This window comes from Macadamia integrifolia, chromosome 6 (assembly GCF_013358625.1).
Source record: "Macadamia integrifolia cultivar HAES 741 chromosome 6, SCU_Mint_v3, whole genome shotgun sequence".
Taxonomy (NCBI): Eukaryota; Viridiplantae; Streptophyta; class Magnoliopsida; order Proteales; family Proteaceae; genus Macadamia; species Macadamia integrifolia.
This window is the reverse complement of record NC_056562.1, coordinates 32,401,348-32,423,750: the sequence shown is the minus strand read 5'-3', so window position 1 is coordinate 32,423,750 and position 22,403 is coordinate 32,401,348. Positions and strand designations below refer to the sequence as shown.

The 22,403-nt window shown below is 37.3% G+C and overlaps 1 protein-coding gene across 1 annotated transcript in view; it reads right to left on the bottom strand.

The window, feature by feature from the left end:
- The window catches only part of LOC122081104 (pyrophosphate-energized membrane proton pump 3), a 36,763-nt gene extending 17,206 nt beyond the window's left edge, over positions 1–19,557 (bottom strand). The window contains exons 1-6 of the mRNA XM_042648080.1: positions 19,300–19,557; positions 17,265–17,522; positions 12,365–12,568; positions 5,337–5,488; positions 5,087–5,234; positions 4,869–5,001 (exon numbers count right to left, since the gene is read on the bottom strand). Of these exons, the coding sequence (XP_042504014.1) occupies positions 4,869–5,001; positions 5,087–5,234; positions 5,337–5,488; positions 12,365–12,568; positions 17,265–17,360 (733 nt within the window). The 5' untranslated portion in view covers positions 17,361–17,522; positions 19,300–19,557. The remainder of the gene's footprint in view (positions 1–4,868; positions 5,002–5,086; positions 5,235–5,336; positions 5,489–12,364; positions 12,569–17,264; positions 17,523–19,299) is intronic.
- Between the last annotated feature and the right edge of the window lie 2,846 nt (positions 19,558–22,403).

The window sequence follows — 22,403 nt, the reverse complement described above, 5'->3', positions numbered from 1 at the left end:
GAGGAGAGGAGTTGGGTTAATCAGCTAATGTATGGATAGATTTGACAACCAAACCACTCCCAAAACTACAGGAAATTATAAACCAAAGAACAACAAAATTCACCCAACAGTAGACAACAACAGTCCAATACTAGTCAGCCAATAGTCCTTAAAACCCAGAATTACCAAATTCAAAATCTGGAATTTCGAAGCGCAAAGTTTGCACCAACAAATAGGATATCCAATAATAGAAATAGAGTATGGATAAAGTACGATCAAAATCAAAACATTACTAGAATAGACAAATCAAATCAGAACTCAATTCTGGACAGCAAATTCTGAAATCTGACCATCGATCCTAATACTTCAGAAACTTCAGCAGCAGATGTTTAAGGAACAAGTAACAAGTCTAAATACAGATTAGAAGGTCTAATCCATCGAGAAGATATATGCAACAACCAACTTCAACAGGCATCAGAAATCAGAAAAGAAATTCTGGGCAGAATCAATATCGGCCAGGACTGCAGATTACTACACAACTGCTGAACTGGAGGTCTGATCTGCCTCAAAACAGAATCGAGTCCTCTTCTTAATGGTCCTAACAATCGACCAAAATCTCAAAGCCATCGGGTGGCCAGAACTCCAAAATAGACTAGGCCGACAGAATAGAAAACAGCGAATTTAACCCAGAAATTTCTGCCAAAAAAAAGTTCAGATTACTTACGTGTTCCGCTGAAGAACGCTGAAGAAGAGAACCAATAAATAAGACCAGAAATAACAACAACCCACTCGGACTTCTCACCGCAGAGTGTCGATTGGATCAAACACCAACCCCTAGGCCTTGATCAAACACAAGGAACCACCATTGATACCCAGCGGCAGCAACAAGAGAGTTTTTTTTTTTTTTTTTTCAAAATCGTGGCTCATTAAAAGAGCCATCATCTTTATTTATAATGATGGGGAGGGTTTACAAGTAATAGTAACTCAGAGTTACTAAATCTGAGTTACTAAAAACTGAGTACAAGAAGTTATTAAAACTAGAAATTAGAATCTAATGAAAATAGAAACTAGTCTAGACAGAAATTAGAAACTAACAATGACTTGAAATTAGAAACTAATTTAGGACTTCAAAATAGAAACTAAATAACTAATTAGTAACCCCATTAGCAGCCCAAACCGTGGGCTGACTTGGACCAGATCTGGGTCGACCCAGTCAGCCACTTGGGTCGACCTTGGTCTTGGTTCTCCTTGTGTAAACCCTTGTTGGAATTGCATCATCAGCTCTCCAGAACTGCTTGCGACACCTCTCTCTTCCCTCTATTTTTCCTCCACGCAAGGGCCTGTCATCAAAGCCAAACACTAGAGACCCAACCGGAGCACAAAAGAAAGATCAAAAGGGAACCTATGGAAACCCACCTGAAAAACCCACCATCCAGGCACACATTAGCCACCACCACCACAATCCCTTTTCCCTTACCCTCTCCTCTTCCACTAAAAGAAGAAGAAGAAGAAGAAGAAGAAGAAAAAGATGAGGACCTTTTCATACTAAAACCAGCGTCTTTGTTCACAAAATTCATGGTCTTCCAACTAGATTTCATCTCCAAGCAGATATTATCTTTCCTTTCAATAACCTCATCAGAATTACTACACAGAGCAGACGAGGCCAGAGGCCAGAGGCCAGAGGCACCGCCGAGGAAGCCATCCGTGCAGCCACCTAAGTCCCCTCTCGTGTTTGTAAGCAGTAGAGAGAGAGAGAGAGAGAGGAAGAAGAAGTTTCCTTGAAATAACGAAGAGGTTTAGTCCACAGCTCACAAGCGTTCGGAGCTTGAGAGAGAGAGAGAGAGAATGGAGAAGATTTCGTATGGTTGAGATAGAGAGCAATCATCGAAGCTGTTTTTTTGGGTTCTTCTGTTTCTGTGGAGGTTCATAGATTGTCGGATTAGATTTTTCTGGTTTTTTTTTTTTTTTTTTGTGGAAAATTAAGGGCATTTTGGTATTTAAAATAAAATATAATATTTGACATCAGCATATAAGGTATATTCCTTAACAGTGGCTGCCGGTAGGGGGTCTGAGTATAATCTGGTGAAACAGAGGGGGTGGTCTTATAATTATGGCATTCTCCAGGGGGTGGCAAAGTAAATTTCCCTTATTTAAAAGGTTAGTTGAATATATTCTCTGTTGTGCATCATCTCTTATTCAAATCTGAAGCTTCTCTTAAATCTGATTACTTTTGGGTACTGAAATCCTGTTATCTTGGACTGGTTCTGAAGTTTATTATAAGGTTAGACCAGTCTATTACTTTGGAATTGGTATTTTAGGCCTATTATTAAAGCCCAAGCAACTCTTGCAATGGCTGGATTATTCAATGCAAAGTTGAAGCACATTTTTTATTGCAAAAGCTTGAGTTTGGTTCAGAAAAGGAAGTGCAAATACAAGCAATCTCAGAAGGAATACGACTAGCTAGGCAAGGGGACAAGAAAAAGAGACTCAATTCAGGTTGACCATAAAAGCTCAAAAGAATATTGGAATTGAATTGATTACTCCTGCATAAGTTTCAGACAACAACTTTGCCTTAGAAGTGCTTTGGAGTATCAGAAATGGAATGGAGATTACGACTATCTCAGGAGGATGGGCAATCGAATGTGCCAAAGATACATAATACAGGTTGTTAAGAAAATGCAACAAGATGGCTTCAATGGGAGGTAATGAAGTCATCTCTCTTCATTGGTTCGTATAACCTTACCATATGTCCCTCTTACTATCAACCATGCGGCAAATAAGCATCCATCTAAGGGCTCTTACATTTTCAATATAATGATGTTTGGTATGGTTCACGAACATTGGATTGAGTAAAATCCAACCTTAGACCTAATGGCCAGGACTGAACCACCCATTCAGGGACACTTCAGTATGGTTTCTTGGAAACCATTTGATGTAGTCCGAAGCATAATCCAGTTAAGCATAAACCTGATTCATTGAGACCCAATCTGATGGGACATTTGCGGCATGACCAGGTTCATTACAACAGCCATAAGTCTATTTTAGGCCCAATAAAGCAAGCCAGGCCCAACAAAGCCTAAGTTAAGGGTGACCTTTGAGTTAAGAAGATCCCTCAGTTATTGTCTTGTTATATGTGTTTGTTAAAATGTGCTTAAGGGAAAAATATAGATCACTACTAAGTGCTACTCAGAATATGAAGATTCCACTCCAAAGGCACTTAAGTCCTTATTTATTTCTACTTAAGTTGAGTTTCGACTACCTAGAGGGATCATACAGGATCACAGTTTGATGCAACTGCATTAGTCCAGAAGATCTCAAGGTTTGTCTTGAGATTTAAGAAATAGATAAAATAAGTAACAAATCACATCCACACTCACACATTTTCTCTGAGGTTAACCGATTCAGCCACCTTGTGATGCAGTTAATGGTGTCCAATCGAACCACTTATGCCTCAGAACTTTATATTGGCCCATGACTTGATTCTATGGGCCTTAGGCCATTCATTTTTGGGTTTATTAATAAAACGGACCTCTTTTATAAGCCCACAAGTTCGGATTTAAAGGGAGACACGGGATTAATTATATAGATAAGATCATAGTCGTCAAGGCAACAAGGCGACCGAAGGTGGAGGGTGCTTAAGAGCTTAGGGGAAAGGGTGCGCCCGCCTAGTCGATTCAAGCTGGTGGCGGCCCAAGTGTTATTTTATATTTCCCCTTTTTCTAACATTATTTAGTATGCCACATCTAGCATGTATCATAAAAAAAAAATAAATAAAATAAAAAAAAAACCCACATCAAGTCATCAAAGATCAAAATTAAGCCACACCAAGTCATAAAAAATCGAGATTAAGTTACATTAAGTAATAAAAAAATCCACATTTAGCAAAATGTTCTTATTCTCTAACATTGACTGTTTCGAATGATTTTATTTTTACATTAAACTTTTTATATTAAGCAAAGCACAAAACCAGCTTTCCAACAAGTCTAAGACTATTTAAATCTAAGTTTTAATGACAAAGTTATGCGAACAAATTTATTTTAAAATGTGTGAATGCTGTTAAAATCGTCTGAATGAAAATAATTTTATGTTCATCAAAACAAAAGATTATTTTACCACTCTTTTAGTTTAGCAATGTTTTACCATGATAAGATTTATTAAATTTTTTAAATTGAGAAAGACCCCAACATTTGAAAGTTGAAAATCACCCCTTCAACCAAAAATCCAATTTTTGTGTTTGGATCAGGGGGGTTGCCTTTTTATCCCTTTGGAATTGATATTGAAACTATTTTTATTGGATTCAAATAGGGGGCATTTTCTTATTTACAAGTAAAATCTTTACTTAAACAATATATGGCATATATAAGTGTCAGCTCGGCGATATTAGGCATAAATAAGTGCCAGATCAGCGCCTTGCACTAGGGCCGACAACCGCCTAGACCCCTAACAAACTGCCTAGACGCCAAGGCGGCGCCTTGACAACTATGGATAGTCATTTTTAGTTAAGCATTTTGTGTCTTAATGCTTAGGTCAGTTTCCTTGTGTCAGAAATGGAGTCACATTCAACCACCCAAGGACTTTGAAACTTTGCAGAAGCACAATCTCAACATGAAATAAAAGTATCACTATTAAGTAAAAGACAAAAACATATATCCAGAAACTTTACAAATGGATAGTTCATTATTCTGCCCTGCACACAGCATCATCTGCTTGATGAAGAAAAATATATATTTAAGGTATTTTCATTTATTATGATGTACACAGGAATAAACGCAACCAACTACATATTTCAATAAGATCACCTATTTGTAATAAGTGGGAAAAGAAAAAGAAACTAAAATGCATATAATAAATAATCTAAGAGATTGGAAAAATCAAATTTGAACACTTACAATCAGTGACCTTCAATGAACCTGGTGAATCCACTCCCAACCAAACATAGAATGTGGCATAGAGAACTGCCACACCTAGGACAGCCATACCAACAACAATAATGGCTGAGAAACCACCAGCACGAACAGCAACCTACATATAATATCTTCTATGAGAGAGAAAATCATGAAGCCTTTTTCAATCAACCAAATCCTAACAACCATATAGAGTAAAAAACCTGCAATGCCTCCCTTGCAGAACGTCTTGCAGCACTGGCAACTCGTACGTTTGCACGTACCGACACCCACATTCCAACATACCCAGCAATACCTGAACATAAAGCCCCAAGAAGAAAAGAACCAACTGTAATAAAAGCAGATGTTGACCTGCAACAAAATGCCAATAACATAAGTCACTAACCAGTAGGAAAAGAAATAAAACATCTTTAACTCCACATAAACTTAAGCAGAGAGAATAGCATACAGCACCTCCCAAGCCCAGATGATTCTTGTTGAGGTGTCGTACTGCGAAACAAGTAAATGCCAAAAATTACAAGTGCTAGCAAGAATGCCATCTTGGAGATGGTCCCATACTGAGTCCTGAAAAAGCCTTCTGCTCCATCCCGTATGGCATCTGATATCTAGAAAGTGTACAAAATATGCTTAGGTCAGGTGCACCGTGTACATAGAGTTTTGAAACAGAAACAACAACAACAGCAACAACTACTGCTACTACTAAACCTTATCCCAACTAAATGGAGTCAGATACATGGATCATTTCCCTCTAATCAGCTCTATTTGAGGTCATGCTTGGGAGAAGGCCCAGACAATGCATGTCTTTCCTTACTACATCCCTTATTGTCATTTTACGCCTGCCCCTAACTCTTTTAGTTCTTTCAATCTGAATCAGGTCACTCCTACTTCTCCTTACATGTGCATCCATAGGCCTCTGTTGAACATCATCATACCACCTCAAATGACTTTATTGGAGCTTATCATGAATCCGGGGAACTCTCATATCAGCTCTAATATGGTCATTACTTGTTTTATCTTTCCTAGTTTTGCCACACATCCATCTCAATATCTTCATCTCTGCTACACATAGCTTATCTATATGACACTTCTTACCTACCCAGCATTCCGCCCCGTACATCATATCCATGCGAACGACTATCCTATAGAATTTTCCTTAAGCTCTAAGGGAATCATGGTTCAAAAAGTCAACAATATCTAGCCAAAATCTTGAATATTTTGTTACTTTTTTTTTAACCGAAACAAAATGGCATAAGAAACACAAAAGTACATAATTTTGGTCATATATTGATCATCCCGGTCATATTTCGGTCATTTCGTTTCAAAATTTCTCATTTTGGCCCAAAAAATGTACTATTTCGTCGAAATTTCAGCCGTCTCGATCATTTCGTTTGGCTAAACAGATGGAAAAAGTACACTTTTTTAGAAAAATTTCGCCTATTTGAAACAAAACGAGTTCTTGAATCTTGAAGGGAATGCATTGATCACACAGCACCCTGAACGCACCTCTCTCCACTCCATTCATCCCACTTTAATTCTCTATGAAACATTATTCTCTATATCACCTCTATTTATAGTTGACCCTAGATATCTAAATAGTCACTTTGCAGTATTTCTCTGTAATACCCCTGATTTTTCTTTGACTTAGTCTAACCCTGACCTAAAATGATGAGTCAGCTGATGACGGGGCAGTCAAAGTTAATGTTTTTAATGGATGACATGGCGGTCAAAATATAAACTTGTGACCAAAGTCCAAGATTCTTTGGCCTTATCACCACTCTAGTTTTGGTAAGTTTTTAAATGTTTTTGAATTGCAAAATTCCTTTTTAGACTCATACCTTTTATGGTAACTATGTGGTGAGGCATAACTGCCTTTTTGGTTGTCGGTCACTTATAGAAACTCCTAATTTGCCTTACCATTACTTGTTTATTATAAATCATATTAAATATTGTATTTTATCTCCCCACCTCACATTATTTCCTTATTTGGTTTATATATTTATGGTTGATTTTCAAACCACCCTACCTACCATGCTAATTATTCAAATTCATGCAATTATGATTTGACACCTAGATTACTATCATTTTAATTATACTAAATTAGCGTTGTATTTTTTCCCCCTTCCTTGTGAGATTCAAATCCAGGGGGACAAATTGTCTAATCAAGGGGGTAAACTGATCATCTTTCCTTTCCTTATAAGACTCAAATCAAGGTGGGACAAATTGTATAATCAAAGGGGCATATGAACAACACTTTTGGCATCTCCTCTTAACCTTGCTAACCAAATTGACAAGGAAGAAAGCTGATTGGCCCTTAAAGAATTTCTTCTATGAATTAGGAAGAGAGCTTGGGAAATAAAACGAGAAGAGGGTAGGTTGGCAGCCTCTCACAAGGCTGCAGATTTTGAAAAGAGAGAGAGAGAGTGGGACACCCTCATCTTTTTCCCCTCTCTTGGTGATTCAAGTGAGAAAGAGAAGAAGAAGAAGAAGGTCCAACATCTTCCCTTAGCTTCGTTTGATTAGGAGGGAGATGTTCGTTTCAAAACCTTATATCTAAAGGTTTCTTTTCTTTTTTTGGCCTTCTGTGAAAGCGGTAAGTAGTTTAATTCATTCTCTACCCATGGTTTTCCTTTTTATATAATTATTAACATGTGATATAGGAAATTAATTTGTATATTTATATATTAAATGATTTATTCTTTTTTTACAATTGTAAATTTATTTCTCTTGAAATTTCTCTTTATTGGGTTTTGCATTTCACGCTTAATAAATGAAAGCATATTAGAAATTCTGATTTATATATATTTCATTTTCTTTTCGGATGTGTGATTGTTACATTATGTCCCTATGTGGATTTTTGGATTATGTATGTTATCATTGAGCACATTTTGTTTGTGCGAAAAGCTGAAAACCTCACTATCGATCAAGGTCACAGTTCGGTGTGAGCCGTAGTACGGTACGGGACGATAGAGTGTTTTACGTCTTACAAAAACCAATGGTGTGATTGTAATATCTTGCATATGAGATAGATGAGAATCAAGGTCATAGTATGGTGAGAGCCATAGTACGGTACGGGGGCACATTCCATTCCCATATGTTGGAATTATTATTGAGATTACGAATTATGTGAATGGGTTAACACACCGATCAAGGTCACAGTACGATGTGAGCCGTAATACGGTACGAGGCGGTGGTGTTAAATTTCATTGATAATGATTTGTGATATCAATTATTGTTTGATTGACTTGTTAGATTTTATTTTATTTTAATAATAGTTCATAATTCATCTAAAAGAAAACCTTATTTTTGTTGTTTTCAAACTTATGTAAATTGTGATTTCCGCCATTTACTAAGCAAGCTTCCCCAAAGGCTTACCCCTTACAACATTTCAGATGATGGGATTAAGATTCATGAATAGGGAGATGAAGAGCCTATTGCATATCTATGGTTTAACAAGGATGAGGGTGGCTTTGACTTGGGTGGAGGCTATTTCTAGTTTCTTGATGATCCTATTTTTTTTTTTTTTCTTTAAAGTCTGTAGTAAGGCTTATGGACCTTTAATGTCATTTCTTTTTAAACCTTTTGATGGGGGAAGTGTCTTTTATTTTGTTATTTAATACTTAAGACTTCCGCTGCACATTTCTATGATTTAATTGCATCTTTTTATTTATTTTATTTTCTTATTCCCATGGTTTGTGGAAATTCATATCGGTTCATTCCCTAAAATGAAATCGATCTTAGATCACCAACGACCAAACTCCTAGACCGGATTTGGGGTTGTTACATTCTCTCTCCTCAGTATTCACGTTTTGTTATCCAAACTATGACTAAAGTTACACATCATATACTCCGTCTTTATTCTACTTATCTTAAAACCTCTTGATTCCAAGGTTGATTTTCATAGCTCCAACTTAGCATTAATCCCTGCTTTTGTCTCATTCACCAAAATAATTTCATTAGCAAAGAGCATACACCACAGAACCCCATCTTGAATGTTCTTGGTTAACTCATCCATGATAAGCGCAAACAAGTAATGGTCTAAAGCTGATCCTTGATATACCCAATTGTAATTGGGAATTTGCTTCCTTGCCCTCCCACAGTTCTCCCACTAGTCACTACGCCCTTATACATATCTTTAATTATATCCACATACAGGGGAAAACCATTTATTTTCACGTGATGTTTTTAAGTTCCAAAAATAGTACTCAAGACTAGCTACCTGATATCAGGTTAAAACATAAAACTTCTTACACATAAAGAGAACTATTCCAGAACAAAAAAAAATTGTAGAGATTTAAATTTATCATCTCCATCAGTATCCAAAATGATAATCATAAATATAAGTGCCCACTTTGACAGCAGAAATATTATGCCAAATACCATCAGACAAAAATCCTCAATCACAGAGACAATTTAGTAATTGTCACTTTCATTAAAGAAACAGTTCATTCATGTGGCAAGTCGAGGGAAAATCACTTGAGATGGTTCTCCCCCACGTACAGAGGAGGTCATTAGGTAAACCACGATCAACAAGAAGTGAACTAGTAAAGGAGTAGAGGAGCAATATGACCAAGGGGTGGACTGAGAATGAGCTGGGGAGAAGTGGTGACAAAAGACATGGATGGCATTGGGTAAAAATGACTTCAAACATAGTTAAAAAGTGAATCAGGACTTGTGCAGATGACCCCATTTAGCAGAGGATATGGCTTAGTTGAGTTGACTATTATTAAAGAAACAGCTCATATAGGCACACTCTTCCAAAGTATGAAAACTCACATGTACTTAACAGAAACAGAAGAAGCTGCAAACCAAAAATAACAGACCAAAACCAGGAGAAAGAAGCAAGGGGTGAAAGTTCAATTTCAGCGTGGATGTCAATCATGGCCAAAACCAAAATATTTCTACTTAAATTTTAATAACAGCAATTGTGCCAATATGACTGATTTCTGTATGGCTCAAACCAGTTCTGACCAAATGCACTAAGAAACCAAAATATTCAGGCTGCAAAACCGAAGAATATGTCTAAAATTGAAAACCATTGAAAGAAGTTGATCAAGTTGTCACACCTCAGTTCCATGAGTCCAATATTCCAACCTATTCTCAAGGCATGGAAATCCATATCAGGTAACTAGTGAAGGGCACCCTTTGGATTTATATTCCAACAGATATTAAAGATCCCCTCATATCAGCCTCTTGCCCAAGGATTAAAGTATCGGTATCGGTCATCGTATCGATCGGCCAAAATTAAGATACATATCGGAGGGTATCGTATCGTATCGGAGATACGCTAAGATACGCTAAAGATACGCACATAAATGGATAGGAAACATTTTTTTATACACTTTTGCATAAAAAAAATAATTAAAAAAAGTTATATATAACATGTATTATGCATAAACAGTAAATTGAGAGTATCGTACTAAGAATCCAAGGTTTGTAATTGTCCCATAAATGTAAAATCCTTGTTCCCAACCTTGATTTCCACTTTAGTTAGAGAGAAAAATGGTTGGCAGCAATTTTGGAACAAAAACACCTCAAAAAATTGTGTTTTTCTAAAAAATTACCCATTTTGGCCATTTTATGACCGTATCGGTACGTATCGGTGTGTATCGGTCGATACATATCGATACGCACCGATACGTACCGATACATACCGATACATATCGATACATACAGAAACGTACATTTCACTTCAATTTTAAATTTTTCATAGAGTATCGGTACGTATCGGTGCGTATCGGTGGTGTATCGGTGCGTATCATAGGATACGTATCGATACATAAGGGTTTTAAAATTTTCATGTATCGTATCGGTATGTATCGTGGCGATGCCTACCGATACGGATACGTATCGGCCGATACGGCACGATACGCACCGATACTTAAAACCATGCTCTTGCCCCTCATATCAGCCTTTTGGGCTTATTGCTTCTGTTCAATGACCAGATATCAAAGATCTCCTCTTATTGGTCTTTTAGACTCGATGCTTCCATTTAATGGTGAAAATAAGTCTTCTTTGTTTTCAAGCTAAACTCAGCCAGCTTATGTCCAAATCAATGTTCTGAAATTCAGAACTTTCTTTAGAAAAAATAAAAAAATAAAAAATTGGGGAATGTTTGGAAAATTAGAAATTGCATCATATATTGAAGAGGGGTTCAAATTGAATCAAATCATGAATGATAGGATAAAGCATCAAATTCCACAATAAGATTAAAAAAATGAAATATTAACATTATTAAATAAATCAAAACGACTAAAATATAATTGATAATCACTTTATTATCCACATGTGTCATATAACTTAGTTAGCATCAGAAACATCATACACTATAAGCACTTGATTATAGAAACAACCAAATCAATCAGCAAATTCGTTTCAGTGGTCATTTCAGCCATTGTGGTAACCAAATGAAATGTTTGGACATTTCGGTCATTTCCTTTGTAAATCACGGTAAAATAATTTGGTTGGTACATATTAATATATTTATGCCAGTTGGACTTCCATGGTTGGACCGGCCTGACCCAATCTAGAGGCCCCAATTGAGATAAACCAGCTCCAAATATGGCTTTTGGTCAGCTAGGAATAGTTAGAGGTTATTTTTGTAATTTCACTTTACTATTATTTTACTCCTGTTGTTAGCTATCATTTGTGACAATCCAATTAGTTTCCAAGTCTAATTTCAGTTTCATATTACAATTAGGAATTGTTTAGTTGAGTCTATTTATATGCTTGTATTCATCGATAATGGTTTGGATTCAAATGAAATGAACTTTGAGATTTTTGAAGGCTTAACAGCTACTGCAAGCATGATTTGTTGCTTGGTCAGTTCTTTCTCTTCCTTTTCTCCTCTACTTGAACCAGGTCCGATTTCCTCCCTTAAGTTTCTGTTATATTGTTCTCTCCTTCTTATACCTCTTCTTCGATTCTATCCTTTTCTTCCTTGTTGTTAATGTTCTCTTTAGTCTTTTCCCCTTGCTGTTGGCAGTACTATTGGGTCAAGGAAATTTGTTAGAGATCATTGGAGACCTCACAGATCAGGTTGAAACTCGGCGGATAAAGCCACAACCCTAGAGCAATCTTCCCTGCAAACTCCCAGTCTGAAAGCCTACTGGTATAGCAACTTCCAAATCGAAACTCAGTTCTTTTCAATTGTTCCAAAGAAAAGAAGAGGGACAATTCATATTAGAGTGACTACAATAGTGTAACAAATATTTTAATAGAAGATATGGCAGATAGAGTGGAGCAGCAGAGTATGATTCATGTAGCCAACCAAGTAGATGGAACAAAAAAGATCCCATATTTTTCTTCCCAACTTTTTCCCTAGTAAAGAGTTAATAGCATTTATTAGTGACCATGTTAAGCCCATACAGTACATTCATTCACTCATTGACGCAAAGGAGGCAGAAGCAATCAACTAAAAAGAAAAAATTGGAACAGTAACACGACGGTGCACAAGTCGAATTTTCTATCAAAATAAGATATACCTGAACCATCTCAGGAGGCCCCTCATCCTTTGAGAGCACCCATTTGGTGAGATAAATAGAAAAAAGGAAGCTGATGATGCAGATAGAAAAGACAAACACAATGATTGGAGAAGTACTTGCTCCTATATAGAAGACAACTCCAAGGACGAGGAGCAAAAGTATAATAAGTACACGGACATTTACTCCCACGAGAATCCGGAGAATCTGCATGAAGGAAACAGTTAGCAATCATAAACGATTATAGTCAACATACAAAGCCACCCACCAGATCAAACTTTTCATTATTTGATTTCCATATGCAGCTGGCTACTAATTGTTACAAATTTAGAGCTCTAGATTGTGGAAGCAGCAACAATTCACCTTCTATGTCATGCAATTATTCAATTTTCTTCTAATTATCCATGCAGCCCTGACATTTTCTTGGTTAAATGGTGATGTAGATAAGTCACTTGGGCTTATTTTATTGCAAATAAGCTTTGGGTTGTGTTATGTATGTGCTGGGCCTTTGATCCCATGAGTTTTCTTTGAAATTGACCACTTTAATGGACCTAAAATATGGGTAGAAGGTAGGAAAACGAGATTTTATTCATTAGTTTAATTAATTGCTATTTAATTCAATAAAGGCCCATTAGGCCATTAGTTGGTTGTAAAGTCCTCTATGGACTATTAATTAGTTAGTCCTACTCCATGTTGGAATCATAAAGTCAAGTCCTAGTCCTATTTTGAATTCCTAGTTGTAGTAGGAGTGTCTAGTCCTATTGGGAAACTAGCTCCTAGTTGTAGTAGGAGTGTCTAGTCCTTTTGGGAAACTAGCTCCTAGTATTAGTATGATTGTAAACTTCCCCTCTATAAATAGAGAGGCATATGTACCATTATTGGGGAGATTTGAATAAAAGAAAGTTTGCATTTATGAAAGAAAGTTTGCAACTAAATGCTTAGAGCAGTTGAGATAGCTGTGGGTGAGAAGCCTAGGCTGAGATAGCCACTTCTTTTATTCTCTTTCACCCTTCTCAACCCCCCATCCGTTTTATTCTTCTTTTTTTTTATTTGTTGTAACATTCAAGTGGTATAATTCCGATTCTGATAAAAGTCAACAGAACTGAGAACCGATCAGCAATCCTAGTGGGAATAGAGAGATCGATCTCCTCTCTTTCTCTCTTCTGTACTCTGTTCAGCCAGGTCTTCAATCAGGGTATTCCAGGCCTCATAAAGGTCCCACGATCCTTATCTAATAACTGTTGGAAGCATTCAGCTGCTGTTCTTGAAGGTTCTTCTCAGTTTTCTCTCCTAGGTTAGAAAATCAAAAAAGCTTGTAACTTCACAACCAACCATCAGAATCCTCTCAACTTTTGAGGTTTTTGTACCCTCCCTAGGGACTATTTACACCCAAAAGTGCAGCTCAATCGGACTCCCACAAACCTGGCCGCACCTTTCTCTCTCCAGCTCTATAGAAGGTTTTTCTCTCTCCTATCAGGTTGGGTTTTGGGCTGGTTTTGCTCCTATATGGGTATTGTATCCTTGAGGGTTTATTTGATGGTATTATTTCTTTGTTTCTTGCTCCTATTTGTATTGTTTGGGGTTATAAACTGCAGAGTTAGTTACTTGTAATCTACTCCAGCATTAAGTGGTATTAGAGCTACGGTTGAAGAAAGCTCCAAACAATCTATCAATGTCTAACCGAAGATGGTTCCATCAATTCGCTGGACAAAGGGATACATTCTACATCCTTGATTGGTTAGATTATCTGGAGGAATATTTTGACTGCTATAATTTGACAGAGACACAAAAGCTTCAAGTCGTTTGCTTCCGGTTGATTGGTCATGCTAGAGATTGGTGGAGAGTCCATGAAAAGCGACTCCGAGTTCGAGGATATGAGCTTAGGACTTGGAAAGAGATGTACCAGTTAGTGACACAATACCTCCCTATATATTTTCAAAGAAGGCTCTTCCCTCCACAGGATTCCCATTAGAATACATCTACTACTGCCCAATCTAATGATTAGCCACGTTATTTTCACGGGGAATTCCTTGAATGGATGCGTGAATTGGACATGAACTCTGACAACTACAACTTAACAGAGATACAAAAACGCCAATATGCATGTTCCCAGATGAGTGATTGTGTTTGAATGCAATGGAGAGTAGGTGAAAGGCAACTTCAAGCTCAAGAATGTAAACCTAGAACGTGAGATGAGATGCAATATGAGTTGGCAGGCATGTACCTATCTGAGCATGAACGAAGCAGGTACTTCCTTCCACCAGATGTCTAAAAGCCATCCACAATTAACAAGAGCATGAAGGAATTATCATTGCAAAAAAGCAACAAGAGAAAACACCTCTGACCAATGAACTAGAGTCAAAAGTTAAGGTTAGTGTTAAAATTTTTCCAGCCATTCCTATTGTTAAGGAAAAACTAGTCATTGATGTTCCCATCAACGAGACTCATATGGGAGAAGTCGAAAGCAACAAGGTTGCCACAATGGACAATGAAGTTGAGACTGAGAAACTTGACACTACAACAACTGTGATGAATGAGAACAGCCAAGAGGAAGATCCTAAGGAGTTCAAGAATGAAGTTGTGTTTGAACCATCAATGGAACCGATTAGGAACCACCAGGTAGATGAACCAAAAGAGCTTTATGTTGCATTGAAGTTAGAAGAGATCAAAGGTGCAGATGTAGATGACCCTATGGATACATCCAAAGATGTTGAAGTTGAGCATGTGGAGTTCGTCATCCCATTAAAGTATCTTGAAGATCGAGCTCCTCACATTCTAGACTACATCTTTATTATCAAAGAACTACCTGAATTTTTCTATGGCTTGAAGAGGGACATGCACCATGATATAATCACCCACACTTTACAAAATTCGAGGATGAATTTTTTCTTAGAGAGGGCAAGTTGATGTAGATAAGTCACTTAGGCTTATTTTATTGCAAATAAGCCTTGGGTTGTGTCATGTATGTGTTGGGCCTTTGATCCCATGAGTTTTATTTGAAATGGGCCTAAAATATGGATAGAAGGTAGGAAAACGAGATTTTATTCATTAATTTAATTAGTTGCTATTTAATTCAATAAAGGCTCATTAGGCCATTAGTTGGTTGTAAAGTCCTATATGGACTATTAGTTAGTTAGTCCTACTCCATGTTGGAATCATAAAGTCAAGTCCTAGTCCTATTTTGAATTCCTAGTTGTAGTAGGAGTGTCTAGTCCTATTGGGAAACTAGCTCCTAGTTGTAGTAGGAGTGTCTAGTCCTTTTGGGAAACTAGCTCCTAGTATTAGCATGATTGTAAACTTCCCCTCTATAAACAGAGAGGCATATGTACCATTATTGGAGAGATTTAAATAAAAGAAAGTTTGCATTTATGAAAGAAAGTTTGCAACTAAATGCTTAGAGCAGCTAAGATAGTTGTGGGTGAGAAGCCTAGGCTGAGATAGCCACTACCTTTATTCTCTTTCACCCTTCTCAACCCCCCATCCGTTTTATTCTTCTTTTTTTTTTATTTGTTGTAACATTCAAGTGGTATAATTCAAATTCTGACAAAAGTCTGCAGAAATTAGAACCGATCAACAATCCTAGTGGGAATGGAGAGAGATCGATCTCCTCTCTTTCTCTCTTCTGTACTCTGTTCAGCCAAGTCTTCAATCAGGGTATTCCAGGCCTCATAAGGATCCCACGATCCTTATCTAGTCACTGTTGGAAGCATTAAGCTGCTGTTCTTGAAGGTTCTTCTCAGTTTTCTCTCCTAGGTCAGAAAATCAAGAAAGCTTGTAATTTCACAACCAGCCGTCAGAATCCTTACCTTTAGGGGTTTTTGTACCCTCCCCAGGGACTATCTACACCCAAAAGTGCAGCTCAATCGGACTCCCACAAACCTAGCCGCACCTTTCTCTCTAGCTCTATAGAAGGTTTTTCTCTCTCCTATTGGGTTGGGTTTTAAGCTGATTTTGCTCCTATATGGGTATTGTATCCTTGAGGGTTTATTTGATGGTATTATTTCTTTGTTTCTTGCTCCTATTTGTAATGTTTGGAGTTATAAACTACTGAGTTAGTTACTTGTAATCTACTCCTGCATTAAATGGTCTGAGGCATTTTGTCTGCTATCCACAGCATAGCATACAAATATATTTCTTCAAGAAGTTCAATGGCTCACGGTTGTTAGCATGACTTACAAACAGACATTTTCTCTTTGATCTTGCTCTCATTCCAACTTTTTCCATTTTCCTTTCCTTTACTACTTTTCCCAAATTCAAGTTCTTGGTTAATTAACTCCCTCTTATCGTGTACATCCCATATCAAGATGATAGTATCCACAACAGAATAGAGGTTTTCTCCGGCGTCACTCTATTACTTAAGTTAATTATTCTAATGGTTTAGAATCATGGGCTAAGGAACTATAAGAGGAGATAGAAAAGGGAGTCAAGCATTGCCATAAATGAATAAACACTCATTAATTAATAGCAAACATGTGTTTTGGCAGAAAATTTAAGCAATTAGCATAAAGTAAAAATCAGCCAAATAGGTACAAAGCATAACTTGGACAACAACCTCACATTCTTCAGGTTCTCAAATTCATGCTAAGGTTATGCAACATATTTCACTAAACTCCTAAAACTTAAACAAATACTTTCTTTCATCAGTTGTCATTTGAATTAGCTGTTTACTTTTATCATTTCTATTGAGAGCATCCTAACCCCACCAAGACATTCCTTACGATAACCATTGCCTGAAGTATATGAAAAGGTAAAAAATTTATTCCTAAGTAAACATCAAGCTAGTATTTGACATATAGGCAACAAATGCATGAGATAATGAGAAAATATGAAAACATACAACAATATACTATGTTTTCAAAAAGGGTGGGGAAAGAAGAAATAAGAAAAAATGATAGAACATTACCAGTGGGGTATAAGGTTTACTACGCATGGATGGGAAAGTCCTGGGCCTATCCTGATAAGGGCCCAAATTCCCATCCTCCACATCTTCATCCATCATAACTACATGGGAGGAATTAACCCTCCGGGCTACAGGAAAAGGAATGTAGTCGCTACCCTGGGGCACGTCGCCCCCTGAACCTGGTCGCTGAATTTTGAATAATCTATGACAAGCAGTGAAGTGCAGAATCTAGCCCCATGTAATTAAGGGTTTCACGAGCAACTGTAAATGTGCATCAAATGGTTTCAGCTTTACGTCACCTCACACTCAACAAAAAGTAGCTTTACTGAAACAACATACAATGATAAACAATTGAACTCCCATAACCACAATTCTAACTTAATAGTCTATGCACGAAGGTATTTTCCCGGAATTGCAGTGCATCACATCAACCATGCTACAAGCTCAAATTCAAAGTAACCAACACATAGAAGCTTCAGTTGTCTTCCAGATTTCCAGTATCAACCACTTGCATGAATTTTGAGCCCAACTCCATGCTATATGTTTCAGAATTACAACAGAAATAAAATGAAATACAATAACTATCTCTTCAGATACAGAACAAAACCAACTACATAAAAATGATGGAAAAACAACTCAATTTTTAGCTTCAGTCTCAATGAGGATACCTAGAATTCAAGACTAAATTTTCCACCAAGATAAGGCACTTCTTCCTCTTTCCAAAACAACAAAATAACAAACTGACATGGACACATAATTTAATCTCGAACTGACAGGGACACATAATCCAAGTAGAATATATCCTTATTAACATGCATGGAAAGCAACAACAACAAGAAGGCTTGAAAGCCTCAACTCAGGCCCAACCCTGTCGGGCTCAGCTTATGCCTGCTTAATTGATTAATGGCCTTTGGAAGTTTCCCCGATCAATGATAAGCTCTGAGAAAGTCGTTTGGGGTGGTATGATCATGTTCAATGGAGGCCTAATGATGCTCTAGTAAGGAAGAGCGATCTAATTCAGATTGAAGGAGCTAAAAGAGCTAGGAGCGGGCCTACAATGACCATAGATGAAGTTGTGAGGAATGCCATGCATAGTCCAGGTCTTGTCCCAAGTATAACCTCAAATAGAGCCATTTGGAGAGAAAGGATCCATATAGCCAACCTTATTTAGCTGAAATTTTCCTAACTTGCTGGTGTTGTGCTTTTTTTTTCTTACTTTTACATTTTTCTTTTTGCATAGATCCATGTAGCATTCTCCATTAAGTTGGGACAAGGTTGAGTTTGTCGCTGTTGTTGTTGTTGTTCAAACAGAGAAGTTTCATTTTTCCAACTTTCTAATCGTTCCAAATTCTTAAAAGTAGAATTAATCAAATTCAATTTGTATGTGATGCAAGTGAACGTGCACGAAAATTTTGTCATAAAATTTTGTTGTTTGTTCTGTCGCCAACCCTATCTATGTTTCTCACATCATCCAATTCCAGAAAGGCAGAACTGAAGAACACACTGTTTGGGACTCTCTTTTTTTTTTTCCAGGATATGGCCACTGGACTATACCAGATAACGCATCCAATCAAAGGGAGAAGGGGTAGACTGCCCGTGGATAAGCAGGCTCTTCAAAAGAATACTGGTTAGCAGTAGGGACTCGGTTCCTCACTGGCTCTGATTGGGCTGGGCCAGGCCAGGTTGACCCTGTTCATGGCTGGGCTCACCCTAATTGTTCCTGACGCTAATACTTTCAATTCACAGCAAATTCAGCCAATTTATAACATCATCAGGTTCGAATCACAGTCAATAGTCTATATGGAAAACAAAGAAAATAAAGGATAAAGGGGAAAAGTATGAATTTACCCTAAGAAAATTGAGAATAATTTTCATCACTTAGGAATGGCAAGAAACTGTATAATCATGTAAAACTCCATTAAACCAAATCATCAAGCATGAAGTGTGCAAAGTAAATGTAACATTATACAGCAAGAAAATGGAAGCAAAATACTCATGAAAAATGAAAAATGAAGAAACCAAGGAGGGAATCACTTACAGAGCCATCACTTCTGTACAGCCTCCTCACAGGGTGTTTCTCACTCCTAACATATCTCCTCCTTCCTTGCTTCCAGCGACAACTACGACCAGTCACAACTGATCTTCGATCTCTCTCCTCCCTCTTCCTTTCAACCTGGATTTTCGGTCGAAGGAAGCCCTCCCCTGGGCAACCAAACCACTGGACTATCAGCCCCTAATCCCTTCCCAATCGCGAGAATCAAAGCAAACTTCAGGACTAGTCCTCTTACTATCGCTGAATCGGAAATGCAGAGATTTATAACGTTTTATAGGCTGAGGACCAAACGTTAAAGTTGTGGTACAGGTGGCAATTTACCACGACAGGCGGGCCTACCCAGTGTGTACGGCCCTCGTAATTAGACTCAGGTCCACCCTACTTTTCTGGCTGGGATCGGCTTCTTGCAACAATGGTTTAACCGTTTAAGGTACGGGTCAAACTTACCTTGCTTAAGGCGGAATCATGATGAATAAATAGAAATATTACTTTCTAAATTTTTGGCACCTTTGTTTGATTTCTATTTGTATTTATTTGATTTATTTCTATTTTTACAAGTGTTTGGCATAATTTATAATACTTATTTTTATTTATAATAAATTAAAATAAATCACAAATCACAAATTACTCTCAAGCTATTTGTGATTTGTGGTAATAAACCATTTATATTGATTTTTGCTACCTTAAATGAGCACGTATGCTATACTATTCAAAATCAATGATAAATAGGTAACTTTATTATGTTTTATACTTTTTCAATAAAAAAAAACCCCAAATCATATCATCTCTCTCGCTTGAAGCTCAAAGCTGAAAGTAAAAACTGAAACATTTTCTCAATATATAATGTATTTTATAAATAGTAACCAAATGAATACTTTTTGTGGTCCATAATTTATTGTCACAAATAATTTCTAAAAAATAGTTAATAAATACAAATAGAAATCATACCAAAGAGAAATAGCAATCTTTGTGACGACCCAAGGATACAACAAGTACTAGACCCACCTGGGAGATCGGTGAGGTGTCTCCACCAAGAATACGACAAGTACCAGGGGGTTTGGGAGATAGGTGGGGATGTATGAACTTTAATTCCACATCTCCTAGGGAGAGATTATTAAACTAGTTAATAACTCTAGCCTCCTTAACATGGCACAACGTGTTTTAAAGTCTTGAGGTCAATGGGCCAAAGATGACAATATTGTGCCAGGTTAATGGGGTCGAGGCATTACAAATGGTATTAGAGTCAACCCCGATAGCGTGTGGGGCCACAATGAGGATGTTGTGCCGAAAAGGGAGAAGTGTGATGACCCAAGAATACGACAAGTACCAGACCTGCCTAGGAGGTCAGTGAGGTATCTCTACCAAAGAATACGGCAAGTGCCAGGGGGTTTGGGAGATCGGTAAGGGTGTGCAAACTTTAGTCTCACATCTCCTAGGGAGAGATTACTGTGCTAGTTAATAACTCTATCCTCCTTAATATGGCACAACGCATTTTAAAGCCTTGAAACTCATGAGCCAAAGAGGACAATATTGTGCCAGGTTGATGGGGCCGAAACATTACAATCTTATTTTTATTTATTATCTCAAGTAGAAGCGAAATGCAACAAAAGGAATATCCATGGATCGGCCCTATCGTCTCCACCCTATATACATCTTCATCCTCTTCTGATGATGAAAATTACAAACTTAATCAAATTCAAGCCATTGAACATACTTCTTCTAGTTCATCAAATAATGAGAATTTTCAAGCCTATGCTTGTGATTCTTGTATTATTGGTCTCAGCTGTGAAGACTGTGTTCCCAAATCTGTCCGGATGCTTCGTGCATCACCGAACTCAAATATTTTTTATTATTTCGATAGCTTGGCAGACCCAGAACAAAAGAAGGTATGCCTCGAACATCTCAGAAACAATGTTTCTACCCAAAATTCTCCTCAACCTTACAATTTCCATCAAATTATGCAAAAGTTCGATAAAATATCAAAACCTCTTATTTCGAACCATTCTGGTCGAATCAAATCTCTTGAAACCACCACTGCAACTTTGCAGTATGAGATAAAACATATCAAACAACAATTAACCTTCTTAAATTGGCAACAAAACCAACAAACCTCAACTTCAAACAATGAACCATTAACAAATCCTTTTGCAAATCAGGAGCTTACTGAACCTAACATCCCTGGTTTTGTGCCTACCATTACTTGTCAAAATTGGTATATTCACATAACCTTAGTTATTAACGCCTCATTCAAATTTTCTGCCATTGCCCTTGTTGACTCTGGCGCAAATGCCAATTGCATCAATGAAGGTGCTATTCCAATCCAATTCTATGAACGAACTACCCAACGCCTTAACACGGCTAATGGGTCTGGGTTGAATGTCCAATACAAACTCTCAAATACCCATGTTTGTAACCAAGGTCTTTGCTTTCCCCAAACTTTCATCCTCGCAAAAGACCTTGACCAAACCATAATCCTTGGCCAACCATTCTTAGAAAAGATTAAACCTTTCAAAATTACCCAAGATGGTATCACAACAAAATTCCAAGGTCAAAAAATTGCATTCTCCTTTTTACAAGCTCAAAATTCTACAAACCAAAGTCTCAACAAAATTAAACAAATAAATTTCCTTAAAACAGAACTCCTTCACCAACGGATTTCTGACCAACTTAAAAATCCCAAAACCATTCATCAAATTAATCAGATTAAATCCAAATTTGAGTCCAACCTTTGTTCTGAAGTCCCTGATGCCTTCTGGCATCGAAAGCAGCATATGGTGTCTCTCCCATATGCTTAAGGATTTTCAGATCTTCAAATACCAACTAATACTCGACCAGCCCAAATGATCCAAACTCTTCTTGAAACATGCAAAGAAGAAAGTAATGACCTTCTGGCCAAAAAGCTCATTCGGCCTAGTACTTCTCCTTGGAGTTGTACTGCCTTTTATGTCAATAAGACTGTCGAAATAGAACGGGGAACTCCCAGGTTAATCGTTAATTACAAATCATTAAATGATGCTCTCCAATGGGTCCATTACCTAATTCCAAACCAAAAGGACCTCTTACAAAGAATTTACCAAGCAAAATTTTTT